The sequence below is a fragment of the Scyliorhinus torazame genome, chromosome 1, assembly GCF_047496885.1.
Source record: "Scyliorhinus torazame isolate Kashiwa2021f chromosome 1, sScyTor2.1, whole genome shotgun sequence".
Classification (NCBI taxonomy): Eukaryota; Metazoa; Chordata; class Chondrichthyes; order Carcharhiniformes; family Scyliorhinidae; genus Scyliorhinus; species Scyliorhinus torazame.
This window is the reverse complement of record NC_092707.1, coordinates 404374038-404392149: the sequence shown is the minus strand read 5'-3', so window position 1 is coordinate 404392149 and position 18112 is coordinate 404374038. Positions and strand designations below refer to the sequence as shown.

At 46.9% G+C, this 18112-nt stretch overlaps 1 protein-coding gene across 2 annotated transcripts in view; it reads left to right on the top strand.

The window, feature by feature from the left end:
* Positions 1 to 15211, top strand: part of LOC140428091 (regulator of G-protein signaling 17-like) — a 148598-nt gene extending 133387 nt beyond the window's left edge. For both annotated transcript variants that reach the window (XM_072514140.1, XM_072514149.1), the window contains exons 5-6: positions 8637 to 8874; positions 10937 to 15211. In XM_072514140.1, coding sequence (XP_072370241.1) covers positions 8637 to 8874; positions 10937 to 11140 — 442 coding nt within the window. In that variant the 3' untranslated portion in view covers positions 11141 to 15211. The remainder of the gene's footprint in view (positions 1 to 8636; positions 8875 to 10936) is intronic.
* Positions 15212 to 18112: the final 2901 nt, after the last annotated feature.

The following is an 18112-nucleotide window of genomic DNA, read 5'->3' as shown; positions in this document are numbered from 1 at the left end:
CTGTACAAAACTCTGGTGCGGCCGCATTGGGAGTATTGCGTGCAGTTCTGGTCGCCGCATTATAAGAAGGATGTGGAAGCATTGGAAAGGGTGCAGAGGAGATTTACCAGGATGCTGCCCTCCCCAAGTGACCCAAGGTTCACCTTTATTCTGCCATTCACACATTCTAATCCCTTTATGTGCCACTATCAGCACCCTTCTTCGCCAGAATAACCCCCATTTACATTCCTTTTGTCTTTCCGTCCTCGATATCTTTGTCTATCTCCATCTATCGCTGGCCCTCTAAACATCTCCACCATTCCAACTGCAGTATAAATCTGACCCCATTTCCAGTTCTGTCGAGCTTTGACAAAGATTCACCCAGACTCAAAGAACAATACAGCACAGGAACAGGCCCTTCAGCCTCCTAGCCTGTACCGGTCATGATACCACCTGAACCATTTCCCTCCAAGTCACTCACCACCCTGACTTGGAAATATATTGCCACTCCTTCACTGTCGCTGGGGCAACATCCTGGAACTCCCTCCCTAACAGCACAGTGGGTGTACCCACACCTCAAGGACTGCAGTGGTTCACGAAGGCAACTCACCAACACCAAACCTTTTAGCTCCCTTCTCTCTCCACAGATGCTGTCAGACCGGCTGAGATTGTCCAGTATTTTCTGTTTTTGTTTCAGATTCGGCATCTGCAATAATCTGCTTTTATGAAATGAAATGAAATGAAAATCGCTTATTGTCACAAGTAGGATTCAAATGAAGTTGCTGTGAAAAGCCCCTAGTCGCCACATTCCGCCGCCTGTTCGGGAGGCTGGTACGGGAATTGAACTGTGCTGCTGACCTGCCTTGGTCTGCTTTAAAAGCCAGCGATTTATCCCTGTGCTAAACCAGCCCCAGATTTTCGTAGTTATGCTGGAACTGCATAAAACATTGGTTAGGCCACAGCGAGAATATTGTGTGCAGTCTGGAATCACATTATCAGAGGGTGTGATAGCCCTGGAAAGGGTGCAGAGGAGATTTACCAGGATGTTGCCTGGGCTGGAGAGTTTTAGTTATGAAGAGAGATTGGATAGACAGGGGTTGATTTTCCTTGGAGCGGAGGAGACTGAGGGGGGAACATGATTGAGATGTATAAAATTATGAGGGGCATAGATAGACAGGAACAAACCTATCCCCTTGGTGGAAAGAGACCAGGGGACAGAGATTTAAGATCAGGGGCAAGAGGTTTAGAGGGGGTGTGAGGAAAAACCTTTTCACCCAGAGGCTGGTGGGAGTCTGGGACTCGCCGACTGAAAGGGGGGTGGAGGCAGAGACCCTCAGAACATTTCAGACGTATTTAAATGTGCGTTTGCGATCCCAGGACAGACGTGGCTATGGGCCAAGTACTGGAAAATGGAATAGAATGGTTAGGTGGTTGCTTTTGACCGGCGCAGACGCGATGGGCAGGTGGGCCTTTTCTGTGCTGTATGATCCTATGACTGTAAAAGATATGATGCACCCTCCTTCAATCCGAGTCTTTTGGATGCTGGGCATCAGAGACAGCTGCACTGCCAGGATATCGGCTGCCCTGACTCAGCAGGTTGGGCGCCTCGCACAGTCGGAATTTGTGGACATAATTGGGCACTGAGTGGAAGTTACAGCCCCGTGTGTTCAGAAAAGGGAGTCAGGGTGGCAGTGCTGATTCGGGAAGACATTGTAGGCCGGAATTTTCCAGCCCTGCCTTTTGGTCAGATGATCAGAGGATTGGATAGGGTGGACAGTGAGAGCCTTTTTCCTCGGATGATGATGTCTAGCACAAGGGGACATAGCTTTAAATTGAGGGGAGATAGATATAAGACAGACGTCAGAGGTAGGTTCTTTACTCAGAGAGTAGTAAGAGTGTGGAATGCCCTGCCTGCAACAGTAGTGGACTCGCCAACACTAAGGGTATTCAAATGGTCATTGGATAGACATATGGACGATAAGGGAATAGTGTAGATGGGCTTTAGAGTGGTTTCACACGTCGTCTCAACATCGAGGGCCGAAGGGCCTGTACTGCGCTGTAATGTTCTATGCTCTATTGCCGTTCCACCAAAGGCAATGGATTTTTGGCTGGCTCACTGGGAATATCCCACTTGTTGTATTGGAAAGAGAGGGGTGTCCTGGAGGAGATAAGGACAGAACCCATGTGGTTAAGAGTGGAGAAACAGAGCAGTTCTGATCATGCTACTGCGGGAATTCTAAAGACCTCTAAACGGTGAGAGAGACAGAGAAACAAATCTGCAGGGAACTCACCAAGATGTGCAAGAACGATATAGTGGTGATGGGGCACTTTAATTATCCAAATATCAATTGGGATAATGTTAGAGTAAAGGGTAAGGAGGTGGATGGATTTCTGAAATGGGTTCAGGAGAACTTCCATGGCCTGTATGTTCTTTGTCTAATTTAGAAGGTGACACTGCTGGATCCAGGACTGAGGGATGAGGAGGGCCCAGTGCCCATGGGGGAACACAGAATGGCCATTGCACCAAGAGGGTTAGAACGGTAATGGAGAAGACTAAGGAGCTGGTTTAGCACACTGGGCTAAATCGCTGGCTTTTAAAGCAGACCAAGGCAGGCCAGCAGCACGGTTCAATTCCCGTACCAGCCTCCCCGAACAGGTGCCAGAATGTGGCGACTAGGGGCTTTTCACAGTAACTTCATTGAAGCCTACTTGTGACAATAAGCGATTTTCATTTCATTTCAAAATATAAAGTAGAACTTCAAAAATTGTACGAGAAACAATGAGAATGAGAGGGGGTTAGGCAGGTTGATATGGAAGTGGAGGTTGCAGGAGGGCTTTAGAAGCAATGATCGGAGGACAATTAACAGACTCTAGGAGAGGTTGGTGTTAATTAGGAGAGCCGGCCTTGATTTGTAAAAAGCAAACACTTGCCTAATCTCATCAATTTTTTGATGAAGTAACATAAGTTTGATGAAGGGAATGGAATAGATATTTGTCTATATGGATTTTAAAGAAAGCGTTTGCTAACATTCTGTATTCCCCATGGACTATAAAAGTCCTGGTTAATAAAATTGAGGTCTTTGGATGGCGGGAGTTAGTGTCAGCGTGGATAGAAAATTGGCTTCAGGGTGGAAAACAGTGTGCTGTGGTAAATGGTTATTTTTCTGACTTGAGGACAGACAGAGGTATTCCCAAAGTGACTGCAACAGGATATATATCAGCTAGCAGAGTGAGCAGAGAAATGGCAAATGAAATTTAATACAGAGAAATGTGAAATCAGACAATTTGGGCGAAGGAATGGAGAGAAGCAATCTGGACTTTAATGGCACAATTCGAAAAAACGGAGCCGAACAGAGGCACGGTGGTACAGTGGCTAGCACTGCTGCCTCACGGCACCAGGGACCCAGGTTCAATTCCGGCCTCGGGTGACTGTCTGTGCAGAGTCTGCACATTCTCCCCGTGTCTGCGTGGGTTTCCTCCGGGTGCTCCGGTTTCCTCCCACAGTCCAAAGATGTGCAGGTTAGGTGGATTGACCGTGATAAATTGGGGTTACTAGTTTACGGGTACCAGGAGAATCCGGCGAATGTACATACACGAGATTCAACGGCCTCGTCCCGACACCAAGTCAGCGCAACAAAGCTGCTGAATTGCATCCTGTCTGGGTTTAACGTCTCATCGAAAATGTGACCCCCTCCGACAGTGCAGCACTCCCCGAGGGCTGGATTCACCGATTGCCGGCATTTCGAAATCGCGTTCGGCTATCAGCCGGAGAATCTGTTTTTACGGCAAAATCGGGGCGGCCGGTTTTCGGATGCTCTCCGCCCCCTCAAAAACGGCATAATCGCTGAGTATGCCGCCAGCCGTTTTGACGGCCTCAGGACGTCACCCGAGGCCCTCCCGCGATGCTCCGCCCCCGATGGGCCGACTATCCGACGGCGACGGCCGCATGTCCTCTCCGTTTACGGGGACCTTGGATGGCGGCTGTGGACTGTGTCCAGCGCCGCCACAGTTGGGGCCGCTCCGCTGGCCTGGGGGGGGCTTTGGCGGGGGCTGGGGGGAGTGGTGGGGTTGGCCCGGGGGTGGCGAGGGGGATACCGAGGGGCACTATCTGGCAGGCCGGGTCCGCGCGCGGCCGGCGACATGTTGCATGGACCCGCCAATTCTCCATCCTGTACCTGTAGGTGAAGCCAGCTTTACGTGGCGCGGCTGCCAACCCCCACCAGGCGGAGCATCGGTACGGGGGCCGACGTTTCCATTGTACAACTAGATGCTACCTCCGGACATAGCCTCAAAATCGGAGAATCCAGCCCTGAGTATGGCGCTGGAGAACCAACTTGTATTTAGTGCTCCTGTGTCAGGAATGGGTTTGAATCCACAACCTTCTGACACGGGCGAGTGTGATGCCAGAGTGGCCCTTGTACAAATATAGAGGCAATAATAGGCAGGAAATATTACTCTGCTCTGCTCTCGTGTATCACAATATATTATCCCCCCCTCCCCTTACCCCTGACCCATTCCCCCCCAGTCAAAAAACATACGACCCCCTGCATACGAGAGGCAAAAAATAAATTGTATTAAAAAGAATGACCCAGGAAATGTACAACAAAGAACAAAGAAATGTACAGCACAGGAACAGGCCCTTCGGCCCTCCAAGTCCTTGCCGACCATGCTGCCCGACTAAACTACAATCTTCTACACTTCCTGGGTCCGTATCCCTCTATTCCCATCCTATTCATGTATTTGTCAAGATGCCCCTTAAATGTCACTATCGTCCCTGCTTCCACCACCTCCTCCGGCAGCGAGTTCCAGGCACCCACTACCCTCTGTGTAAAAAACTTGCCTCGTACATCTCCTCTAAACCGTGCCCCTCTCACCTTAAACCTATGCCCCCTAGTAATTGACCCCTCTACCCTGGGGAAAAGCCTCTGACTATCCACTCTGTCTATGCCCCTCATAATTTTGTAGACCTCTATCAGGTCGCCCCTCAACCTCCGTCGTTCCAGTGAGAACAAACCGAGTTTATTCAACCGCTCCTCATAGCTAATGCCCTCCATACCAGGCAACATTCTGGTAAATCTCTTCTGCACCCTCTCTAAAGCCTCCACATCCTTCTGGTAGTGTGGCCACCAGAATTGAACACTATACTCCAAGTGTGGCCTAACTAAGGTTCTATACAGCTGGAAGATGATTTTCACCAGCTTATGGAAATGACGGCGCAGCCAGCAAAACTGATCTTGCTTCGCTGTGGAGAGTGAGCCCCATGTGCTCTTTGGCAGTCGACCTGTGAACTTTTCCCACTTTCCATTGTGCTTCTGTCACTTCAAATTAGTTCCGCTTTGGGGAATTCTCCTTCGAACAGAGGTAATGTTGTTGAGTTGTGGAACTATGCGGCTGTTTATAGAGTTGTTTGTGTTATGTACCCGAGCACATCCCATCGTTGTTTTTCGCTTGTCCACGAACACGTTACAAAAACAAGTATGTCACTCAGCAAACAGGTGAGCCAGCCTGGCCAATCAGAGCAACAGCAACAGGGCTGGTATAAAAAGAGAGAAAGGGGCTGGAGTGAAGGAAATCTGTCAGTGCCCGAGGGAGAGAGACACAGGGTACAGCGATTCAGGTGCTGATCCTTTGCCAGAACTGAAAAGAGACATGGAGACAAACAACGTTAACCAGTTGATGAAAAAGATGAAAACAGAGGATATCAACAGGTAAAAGTCCCACGTTCCCAAATGCTGAATCCTTTTGCTGCTTTAAGATCTCGCGCATTGTTTACCAGATGTTCAGATCTTAAGACCTGCTGTAAATCCTCCTAAGTTACCAGTCCAAGCAATCATTTATTGTGCCCTGAAATACATCACCTACCCTGGCTAATGTACAGGTGTCAGCTTTCGACAAACTACATCCAACGGAGATTTGCAACTCGCTGCCAAGTGTCTCAGCTGGCAAGCTGACAGCTGGGTACACCCTACAAAGCTGAAAGGCAAGCTGATCCCCTCAAGGAAAGGTCCTGTCATTGCTTCAACGTGGAGTCTTTTTGTCATTCGTTGGCTGGGTATGGGCAAGGTTGGTATTTATTGCTCAGCCCTCGTTGCCCTGGGAAAGCGATGGTGGGCATTCTCCCTGAATTCCTGTGGCCCTCTGATGGTGCGGCTCCCTCTGTGGTGATGGTTGCGGGGGGGGGGGGGGGGGGGGGTTGCAGGATAAAGACCCCAACGACAATGAAGGGATGGCTGTGTACACTAAACTCAGGATGGGAATTTAGAGGAACACCTTAAAGGCTGTTCTCGCCCTTCTTGGTAATACAAGTCTTGGGCTGAGAGATGTGTAAGTCGGTTTGGTGAGCTCTTATGAATGGTACAAACTACAGCTTACAGTGAAAGGAATGGATTTGGCATCCAGAGTTACCGACCAAATTAACTACTCCATCCTGGTTAGTGTTGAGCTTCTTAAGTGTTGCAGCATTCACACCCATCCAGACAAGCAGAGAGCATTTATTTTCATGCCTAACTTGACATCTAACCTGGTGTTGAGGGGTGGAGGAGGAGAGTCACTTGAGTACTTGGCCTGTGTCTGGTGTTGTGGTCAAGTTCAGCTTCTGACCTGTGGTCCAGTTCAGCTTCTGACCGGTGGTCCACACCACCGCCCCCTACCACTCCGCACCCCACATCCCCCTCCTCCTCACCCCACCCCCACCACAGGATGTTGACCCCCTACGACTCGGTGGTAGCACTTAGTAGATTTTCTTCCTCCTAAATCTCAACCATGAAAAGCCAAGTGAGCTGTTGTGTTGTACAATGATCAGAGGGAGAAATGCTCTGCTTTGTATTTGCAGCATTGTAAGCAGCGTATGAAAAGCGTGTTTGATGTTATTCTAAATAGAAAAACCTTTGATCATGATGGTGTGCGTCAGAACAAGCTCTCTTCTCAAAGGGTGAAGCAATACAGTATTTAAAAAGGGAGTCATGGATAAACCCTTCGCAAAACACTAATTGCTCTGATGTCAAATTGTGGGCAAAACCTTGGAATCTGTAATGAGAAATCAAATCCATGCGTACGTAGAAATGCATGATCTAACTAAGGGCAGTCAACGTGGACTTGTCAAATGCAAGCTGCGTTTAACAAATAAACACGGAAAGTGCCGGAAGTCTTGGAAGTATTTCTGCGGAGAGAAAACCAGAGTGAACGTCTCAAATCTGTGATCTTTCATCGGAACTTTCATCAGTTGGCCACAGATCCAAAACTCTGATCCTCTCTCCACAGATGCTGCCAGACCGGCTGAGGTTTTTCCAACACTTCCTGTTTTCCTTCCAGATTTCCAGCAGCTAAAGCATTTTGCTTTTGTCTATGTTTGTCCAAAGTTCTTACATAGCTGAACAGGTAGAGTTGCGGTCGGTGCTGTGAATGTGGATTTCCATTAGTCATTCATTAAGGAGCCTCGGAAAAGGCTTTTAGATGGTAGCAGCTTTGATAAAACGTTGGTCTGCGGTTCAGAGATGAAGAGTTAGGGTAGGCTAGCAGTGCATGGACCCAGGAGGCACACTGGGGCCACACTGATCCTCTGGATCCGTGGATAACTGGGACTTGAGTGCAGGGCGCACAATCTCAGTTTGTTGACGACACTATGGTAGCTGGTTGGACAAACAGCCACGGGATTGGTGAAAGACCTTTGGGAGGTGTAAACAGCTTGGCAGACTGGGCAGCAAGATGGAAAATGCAAGTGTGAGGTAATCGACTTTGGGAAGGTAAACAAGAAATGGGTGTGTGCTCAACGGGAAGTCATTCCGGGTGGAGAGGTGTGTGTGTGTGTGTGTGGGGCGGGGGGGGGGGGGGGGGGGTGAAGAGAGAAAACAGGAGCGCAAATGCAAAATTCCCTGAGGTTTCTCTCGCAAGGAAAGAGCCAACAGTATGTTTGGTTTCATAAGTGGAGGTGAAAACACGTGAGAGTGAAGGTGCATTGATTTGTTTGGAAACAGGTAGGCTACTGTGTGCAGTCTTGGGGACCCAATGTAGAAAAAATGAAATGAAATGAAAATCGCTTATTGTCACAAGTAGGCTTCAAATGAAGTTACTGTGAAAAGCCCCTAGTCGCCACATTCCGGCGCCTGTTCGGGGAGGCTGGTAGGGGAAAAGCCAAAAGTGGCAGAGAGCAAACAGGGAAGATGCGAATGATGGAAAACTGTAGTTCATCAGGAAATACTTCAGAGCCTGGATAATTTTCATTGAGACAGAGAACCTTTAGAGGAGATTTAATTGAGATTTTTAAAATAAGAAATTGTCTTGATAGTGAATGCCAGAGACATCTCCTCCACCCTTAGGTCATCAGCAATGAAGCATTATCATGAAGAAAATTAGGTGATAGTGTTTCTATACAGGGTTTTGATGGCATGCAATGCTTTGCTGCAGGATGTGTTCGAATGAGGGATCACTGCACCTCTTAAGACACAACTAGATCTATTTGAAACAGGAAGGTGCAGGAATGTCGAGAGACTGTGGGATTGCTCTCACGAGGATCCAGCACAGATGTGATATCGTGCTCCAGGCCTCTATGCTTTCAAGAATTAAGAGTTTTAAGGCAGCCTAGATTCAGTCTTTACACTGGTAACTTTTAGCGTGAGTTGAGTGATTTACCAAACTATCGGTTTCCTTTTATTAACTAGCAACCCTCTGCCATCACTGGAGGAAATCACGTCCTGGACTCAGGGTTTCGATAAGGTGATGAAGACTGAAGCTGGCAGGAACGTTTTCCGTGAGTTTCTGCGGACAGAGTACAGCGAGGAGAACATGCTCTTTTGGCTAGCGTGTGAAGACTTCAAAAAGGAAAAGAACACAAAGGTGGTTGCAGAAAGAGCAAGGACAATATATGAAGATTACATTTCAATATTATCTCCAAGAGAGGTGAGAGAATTTCTGCAGGCAAACATAAGACTAAGATGCTCAGATAATGTTAGAGATTGTGCTATTATTTTCTTTCCTTCTGAAACAGATTGTATATTGAAAGAAGAAGGTGGTGAGTACAGGTAGTCACTGTCAATGATTAGCACCATCAAAGATTAATTCTATCAATAATTACTGATGCCCAACTAGTAATGTTGTTGAGTTATACTGTTCGTGAGTAAGATTTAGTATTGTCTATGATTAGTTATATTAATGAATAATATTATAAATAATTGATTTTATTAATGAGTACACTCATTGGTTAGAACTATAATTGATCATTTGGTTTTGATCAATTTGTACTTCGTAATTACAGTCAATAATTTCTACAGCAAAGGGTTAGTATTTAAATTTGTACTGTCTGTGATTAATACTGTCTATAATTAACATTGTCAATGTTCAGTACTCTTGTTGGTATTATTGTCACAGATGTGAGTGTTATCAGCATGTGGTACTGTCTGTGTTACAAATATGAACAAGTTATCAATAGTGTCAGTGATGAGGACCAGCCATGACGAGCACAGCCTGGGACTGCCAATGGACAGGATTCCACCATCCCCTGCACCCGGCACCCCCAGGGATACTCCTGCCAATGATAAGGAAGAATCCACTGGCGATAGATGCTGTTCTATTTTAGATTTTTAATTGCTTGCAATCAGGAACTTCCATCTTTTAGAAAACCAAGGCGGGTTACATTAGGGGCAATTAAAGCTGATCACTTTAATTACAGCACTCAAATTCTGCAGTCAAGTTGGAGGCACGCACAGAACTATAGTAAATGGAAGTTGGTTTTTTAAATTTGCGATTGCTAATACTGAGCATTAACAGTGCTGACCTTTGACACCATTACTCATTAACAATACTATTGTATTGTCCATTAATAATACTGACCACTTGCTCAGTCAGCATTCACCATAACACTGACCACTGGTCATTCATGGTACCATTCATTTACACTGACCATGTGCTAAATATGCCCAGAGGACCATAGACTGCTCTTCCCTTTGAGAGCTGACTGGTGGTGATTTAGCCTGAGGTTCACCACACCTTCGGAAACAGGCAAGGAAGAGAAGGCGGGGTCTCCATGAGTAAACTCAGCTTGGTGTCACTCCGCATCATGAATCAGCCACCCAGCCAAGTAAGCAAACCAATCCCCCCCGCGATTATTAATACTAACCACTAAATTTTCATTGAACTGGACATGCATAACATTGACCACTGGGCATTCATTGTATTGTCCATTCACAACACAGATCATTCCTAACACTGCAGATAGATAACCATTGACCATCGTGGTGACCACTGACCATTGCTACTGGTAATGGGGACAACTTGATGATATTGAATAGCAAAATCATTTGCAATTTACACCATCAACATAACTGACCATTAACAGCACTGACCATTGGCAATAGTGTCCTTTGATAACCATGAATGAGATTGACCATTGTAGTCAGGACTTGATTGAAGCCTTCTTGATTTGAATGACTCAATTTCATGTTTGGACACTTTTTAGGGCAGCAAGGTGGCGCAGTGGGGAGCATTGCTGCCTCACGGCGCCGAGGTCCCAGGTTCGATCTCGTCTCTGGGTCACTGTCCGTGTGGAGTTTGCACATTCTCCCCGTGTCTGCGTGGGTTTCGCCCCCGCAACCCAAAGATGTGCAGGTTCGGTGGATTGGCCACGCTAAATTGCCCCTTAATTGGGAAAAAATTGGGTACTCTAAATTTATTTTAAAAAATATTTGGACCCAGAGCCGGGATCGAACCTGGCACCTCGGCGCCGTGAGGCAGCAGTGTTAACCACTGTGTCACCGTGCTGCCCTTAGCTGATGCCTTTATGATGTGTATTCAAACATCGGTCAGCGCCCACTTTGTCTTTAGGAGGCAGTTAGGAGAATGATTATGAATGAGCTTCATTTTGAAGCATAAAGCCTGCATCAGGTTAATGCCGAGTAGTTTTGAGTGAGATTGTGTAATAATGAAATATGCACTTCAGTTATTTTGTTCTTTGTGCTGTTTACAGGTGAGCCTTGACTCTCGTGTGCGGGAAATAGTGAACAGGAACTTGATGAATCCATGCCCTCTTATGTTTGAGGACGCCCAGCTCCAGATTTACAGCCTAATGCACAGGGATTCCTTCCCGAGGTTCTTGAACTCTGAGATGTACAAGTCTCTCACTGAAAAACCTAAGGCTGTCCCTGACACTACCCCTGACGCTGAAAGCTAATCTTGGACCTCCCGAAAGCATTAGGAACAGGAATAGTGGAATTTGACCACAGCTGCACACTCACATACGCAGTCACACACGTGTACATATACACACATGCGAACATGCATGCATAATTATTCACTCACATACACACATGCATGCATACATGAAAGCACATTTACCTTTGCATACACCACGACATTTTCAAACACATGTGCTTACAGATGCTGACACCTGGACATAAACTCACCATCAGACTTGTGCACACACACCAATACACACACAAGTGTGGAAATTATGACTAAAAAAGAAAGCATTGTAAAAACCCTGAAACTTGCTTGCTGGAGATCCCGGTTTAGTTTTAACTCAGGGTGCAGACACCAACGGAATTTTGAACTGACTTTTAAAAGAAATATATATATATATATATATATAAAAGATTGGAATAAAAGATTTTTGCTTTACTGCCTCAGTTACAAACGCAAAAAAACCCCCAAGAAGGTTTGTTCTATTTGAAAAAAGAAATACACGTTTTGTCATTTAGCCAAGATTTAACTCTTGTTCCGTGCAGCAGTAACTTGCCGAGTTTCATTGGTAGAATAGGTCAGTCAGACTGTAGGTGTCTGTCTGCAGCTTCCCAAAGGAGCAAAGGTTGTTCCGAGCGAACAAGCGCTCGCCACAGGGGCGCGTCCAGTGGCCCCGGAGCGCCCGCTGCGGAGCCTGGAGTGTTCGGTGCAGCACGCGCCAGTGAGTTCAGCATGCCAGAGCCCGCTCAAACAGGAATGGACAGCGCTGTGGGCTTTGCTGCAGGCCGACGAGAGGCGCAAACGCCTTTATTTCTTTTGCAGCTGTCAGCAGCATTTTATGAATTTTAATAAGCACAAAAAAATATGTAAAATGCAGAATTGTTTCTGGGTTTCAGCCTCAGTAATTCCGATGGTTTTAAGAAACAGCACCATGTTTATTTATCATGAAAGAGGCTGCAATATATATATGTGTGTGTGTGTGTGTGTGTGTGTTAGTGGTCAAGCTCGGGAATCTCCATGGCCAGGTTTTATATTTTAGTGAGTCAAAGTTTGCGTCCCTCCTCCATCCCTCCTCCATCCATCTATCTCTCCTCCATCCATCCATCTCTCCATCCATCCCTCCTCCATCCATCCATCTCTCCATCCATCTCTCCATGCATCCATCTCTCCATCCCTCCTCCATCCATCGCTCCAATCCATCTATCTCTCCATCCATCCATCTCTCCATCCATCTCTCCATCCATCCATCTCCCCATCCCTCCTCCATCCATCATTCCATCCATCCATCTCTCCATCTACCTATCTCGCCATCCATCCATCTCTTCATCCATCCCTCCTCCATCCAACCCTCCTTCATCCATCCATCAATCCATCTCTCCATCTATCTATCGCTCCATCCATCCCTCCTCCATCCATCTCTCCATCCATCCATCTCCCCATCCATCCATCTCACCATCTATCCCTCTCTCCATCCATCCATCTCTCCATCCATCCCTCCTCCATCCATCTCTCCATCCATCCATCTCTCCATCCATCCATCTCTCCATCCATCCCTCATCCATCCCTCCTCCATCCATCTCGCCATCCATCCCTCCAATCCACTTAGTCTCCGAATTAATCCTGACACCGCTGTGACAGCCAATGGGTCGGAGGTAAACTGGGGGAGTCTCCAAACTCACCCAAAGTCTCCTGATACATATTAAAAATAACAGTGATTCCTCTGTCAAAATGCAGAGAATGGGGGTTAGTTTACACGGTGCAATCCCAAGTGATGTACAGCAGTGCGGGGCTCCAGGGGTAATTGGCAGCATTCTGCCCGGGAAATACTATCTCATTCTATACTGCCTCGGGATTAAACGGGTTACTGGTCAGTACTGAGAAAGAACAGGGGCTGATTATAAGATATATTAAATCACTACTCGCTGAGGTTTCTAGGCTACTTTTTTTGCCTGTTTCTTAAAATCTGTATGTAATTTTCACACTTTATTATTAAAAAAAAGTTTCTAAATGAATACTATATATATATATATCTTGGGCAGACATGTACGAGGGCTGAGGTGAGTTGTGTAGGAATCGCTACTTGTTCAGTTTTGCCCAGTTGCCAAGTGTTTACACAGTACGAAGTCTTACAACATCAGGTTAAAGTCCCACAGGTTTGTTTGGAACAATTAATTTTCGGAGAGTAGCTCCTTCATCAAGTGACTCGCCTGAGGAAGCTAGTGATTCCAAACAAACCTGTTGGACTTTAACCTGGTGTTGGAAGACTTCTTACTGTGCCCACCCCAGTCCAACGCAGGCGTCTCCACATCATGGGTACCAAGTGTTTACAGATTGAGTAGGGAGGGGATGTGTGCAGGTTCCAAACTCCACTCTGGCCATTGCAGTCAATTTGAGATTTAATTTGGTAAATCTGTGTCCTCACAATGCTGTCGATTTATTGTACATAATTTCAACAGGTGGTTACAGATTTGACCGATAAATCACTCCAGACTGGGTAGCTAACAATTAACAATGATTGGGTGATAAATATCAGCTTTGGCAGTGTCTTCCACAACCCGAGGACATTGTTTTTTTAAAGAGATCTGTTTAAGAATTCAGTTTGCGGATATTACATATTAATACGACAGTCCCCTATACTTCTCCCCAAACCTCACAGTTCAACTGATCATATGGGAGGTGTGACTGGTTGAAATGTCTGAGAAAGCATAAACGGGAATTAGAGTTTCATATTAAGGATTAAGATAAATTCCAGTCAGAGGGTGTCCAGGATCTGGAGAGAGGGAGAGGCCGGACTAACTCCCTCAGTATCTGGTGTGGCCATTAGGCCATTCGAATTTGGTGAAGACTCAATGAGCCGAATAGCCTCCTTCTGCACTGTCGGGATTTATGATCCTGATCCCTCTGGGCCCAGCAGCACTGGACAGCCCCACTGACACATGCAGAGGTTGTACAAGGTGGACACAATAGTTTAATAGGACCCCAAGGCAGCTAAGTCAGCAGCAGAACCTTGTCCAACTGGAAAACCACTGCCCCCCTCTGAGGGGGCAGGGGGAGCTAACTGATCAGGGCAAAATATAGAAACCCGCCAATCTGAAACAAGACTGGAAATCACCCGAAAAAGATATACATCAGGCCCCAACCCTTCAAAACAAAATAGTCTCCAGCGGGGAATATTTGTGATAAAGTGGCTTTGTACAAGAGGAGTTCCACTGAGACTGTTGAAGTCGCCTCTTTAAAATATTCAGTTATTTTACCCATACTGTGAACTCTGGACTAACTGGGAAGAATTTGGAGAGGAGGAAACTAAATCCTGCAAAGGGCCTGTTAGATTGCAGCTAAATAAACCCGGGCATAACAAGGAAGTCAGCAGAAATATTTCTCCCCCCCCCCATCCCCAACAAATGAAAATGAAGCTTTCCTGTGTTAATTTTTAATTTGAAATCGCGGGTGCTGCTGTTGGTATACTGGTGTTGCAGAGAGGGGTGGGGGCGGTCAGAGGGGAGTTTATTCTGTGACACAGCTGGATGACATTGGAGGGTTCGATCGTGGCGGTAGGGGGGGTTGGCCAAAATGAACAGAACGGAGGAAATCATTCTGGCAAAGTGAGAAACAGCTGGAGAGCCAGCAGTAAAAGCAGAGGAAATGGGCCCATTATCCTTTGGGACGACAACACCGTCCGTCAATTTGCCTTTCTCAATCATCGACATATTAATTCTGTACCTCCTCACCACCACCCGCCTTTAGGTGTGTGTGTGTGGACTGGCAGGCTGGACATTCCCAACTCACATCACATTCTAACTGTCCTGCGTCCATCCAGATTCCTACCTCTTGATCATCCCCACGCTGGAGTTCAATTTTGCATTTTTTTAAATTTTCCAATCCTCCTTTACTTCACCAAGTTCAAACTCCAACGGGTAACTTTTGGATCATTTGAACCTTGAATTTGACACATCACCACCCGTAACCGCCCCGCCCCGCCCCGCGCCGATATTTATAATGTGGCGATGCCGGCGTTGGACTGGGGTGAGCACAGTACGAAGTCTTACAACACCAGGTTAAAGTCCAACAGGTTTATTTCGAATCACTAGCTTTCGGAGCGTAGCTCCTCCACTCACCTGATGAAGGAGCTGCGCTCCGAAAGCTAGTGATTCCAAATAAACCTGTAGGACTTTAACCTGATGTTGTAAGACTTCTTACGATATTTATAAAGACAGTCCAAACATTCTCGAGTCAGAAAAAAAAATAGATCAGAAGTATTCACCGATAAAATAAATATTGTAGATAAATGAAAATATGTTTAAAAAGAAACTGCTCCTGGAGACTTACTCCCCGTGTTATCTCCGACTGAACTTGGCGTGAGTGAGTGGTTTTTAACGGAAGTGAGATGGACGGAGGGAAAGAAAGTGGAGGAAGAGGGAGAGGGGGGAGTACACCCCCCTTTATTTAAAGGGACAGCGCAGTCTTACTTAGCATGTCTTCGAAGAATTGTCAATGCTTATTTTGTACAACTGGGACTTCCCTGTCTTCTGAGAGAGAGAGAGAAATAATCTCAAAGTTCATGACAATTCAAAGCTTTCTGAAAAATGCAATGTTGGTGAAAAGTAACTTAGAATGGTCTTTAATTTATAACAAACTGTTGCTTAAGAGAAGAGAAAGGGGCAACTAAAATACTGTCGATTGGAGGAATTCCCCGAAGTTAATTGAACTTTACCATCTGCACAGTTTAAAAATACTGATGTCTTTTTTTCTTAAAGGAATGGTTGGGTTTAACCTGACACTGAAAGGAAGGTTAGCAAGAACTCCTAAAAGGGGGAGGCAACACTTGGTCGACTCTGTTGTTCGGTGGCATCAGAAAGAGGACAGAGCAGCACTTCCAGGCTGGGAAGGGCAAGGGAACTCTCGGGGTCAGTACTGGCTCTTCTGGTATTTTAACGGTGAAAGTAATTCGAGCAGAGGAGTTTTTACACAATGGGCCTTCGGCTCATTGTGTGTGTGATGGCACCTGTCTAGTCTAACACCAGCACTCGGCCCGTAGCCTTGTATGCTATGGTGATTAAATGCTCATCTAAATATTTCTGAAATGTTGTGAGGGTTCCTGCCTCCACCACCCTTTCAGGCAGCGAGTTCCAGATTCCCACCATGCTCTGGGAATTCTCATGGTGGTTACTGCCACAAATTCTTAAAGGGGTAACTAACTCTGGGGAGCACTTATCGGGCAAGGTAACTTTAGGGATCTGTGTGAAGTGGGTTTCTTCAGGATTTTAAACAATAGAACGCTTAATCATCTGAGCAGGAAGAAACGCTTTCTGTTTCCCCTATCCCAACTGCCTGAATACAGCTCGCGTTGTGAAATGTCCAGGGTGGGGGGGGGGGTCGCCTTCTTATTTTAACAGTAAAGTGGCACAGGTTAAATGGACCCGTGCCAGTTCGGGCACATCTCCTGCATTTTAAGCGGTTCGCGAACCTTTTCCAGCAATTTCACCAACTCGCTGTCCTGGGGCTGGAACCCACACCAAACTCCTGCTTTCAAAACCCCTCCCCACCTGTTAAAATAGCCTCCCCTCCTCTCCACTGCCAACAGCCACCCCACCACCCCCACCAGCCCCACCCATTATTTAATGAAAATGTTCAGAGAAAATTAGAACACCATATTTTTACCGATAATCCCTATCTCTTGGAGACTCCACACTGACCCTCCCCACGCACCCAGCGTTAACATCTGCTGGGAGGTTCTCCAGCACAATCCTGGGGGGTTCACTGACAGACAGGGTAGGCTAGAGGCCTCGACATCTTTTTGGTTACAACCATCAGAAGGTGGACAGAAATACCGAAGAAAACCCAGCTGGCCTCCTATTGGATATTTTCACAAGATCTAGAGAAGCTATTGAGTCCCTGGGGCCTGTTCAGTCAATCAGTACATTCTGCATCCATTCCACTTTCAAACCTGCTCTCCTGGCCCTCATGTGGGCTAAGTAAGGGTATCTCCCACGTCTCGATGCTGGGATTCTTTCACATGGTTGCTGCTGTGCCCTGAGCCGTCTTGCGCCGAGAATATGAGGCCTTCTTCCTTGAACTTGTCTCACCGGGAGAGTGCCCAACCTTGGGGGCTGACAACTCCACACCATCCTCCTTGATCTGGGCAAAGTGGCAGGGTGATTATCCTGCTGCATCAGTAACCCAGAGCCCGGGTCTGATTATCCAGGGGCAGCAAATCAGCAGGGGGGTTTAAATCCAGCCATACAAGGAATAATTTGGAATCAGAGAGGAGGGGGCAGCACGGTAGCATAGTGGTTAGCACTGTGGCTTCACAGCGCCAGGGTCCCAGGTTCAATTCCCTGCTGGGTCACTGTTTGTGTGGAGTCTGCGCGTTCTCCCCGTGTCTGCGTGGGTTTCCTCCGGGTGCTCCGGTTTCCTCCCACAGTCCAAAGACGTGCAGGTTAGGTGGATTGACCATGGTCAATTGCCTTTAGTGTCCAAAAAGGTTGGAAGGGGTTATTGGATTAGGGGAATAGGGTGGAAGTGAGGGCTTAAGTGGGTCGGTGCAGACTCGATGGGCCAAATGGCCTCCTTCTGCACTACATGTTCTAAGTTCTAAGGGGATCGGGAAATAAGAAGTCATCCGGAGAATTTGGGAAATGAGGAGTCATCCGGAAACAATTTAGGGAAGAGCAAAACCCAAATGGGTGGATGCTGTGGAGAATAGTGGACCCCACCCCATGCTAACCCTTCTTGTAACATTGGCAGTGGGACTTTCAAGCAGGTTTAAGGTTTGGGCCTACATGCCCCACCCCAGACAGATTAAATCATCAACTGTGGCGACAGTGATGGTGGGGAACCTCCCACCAGATGTTAACGCTGGTTGTGTGGGGAGGGTCAGTGTGCAGGACATGGGACTGGGGCAGGCACCTGGGGGTCAGCCACATGGAGATATAAATAGCTGGGCAAATTCGCAACCCCCACTCCT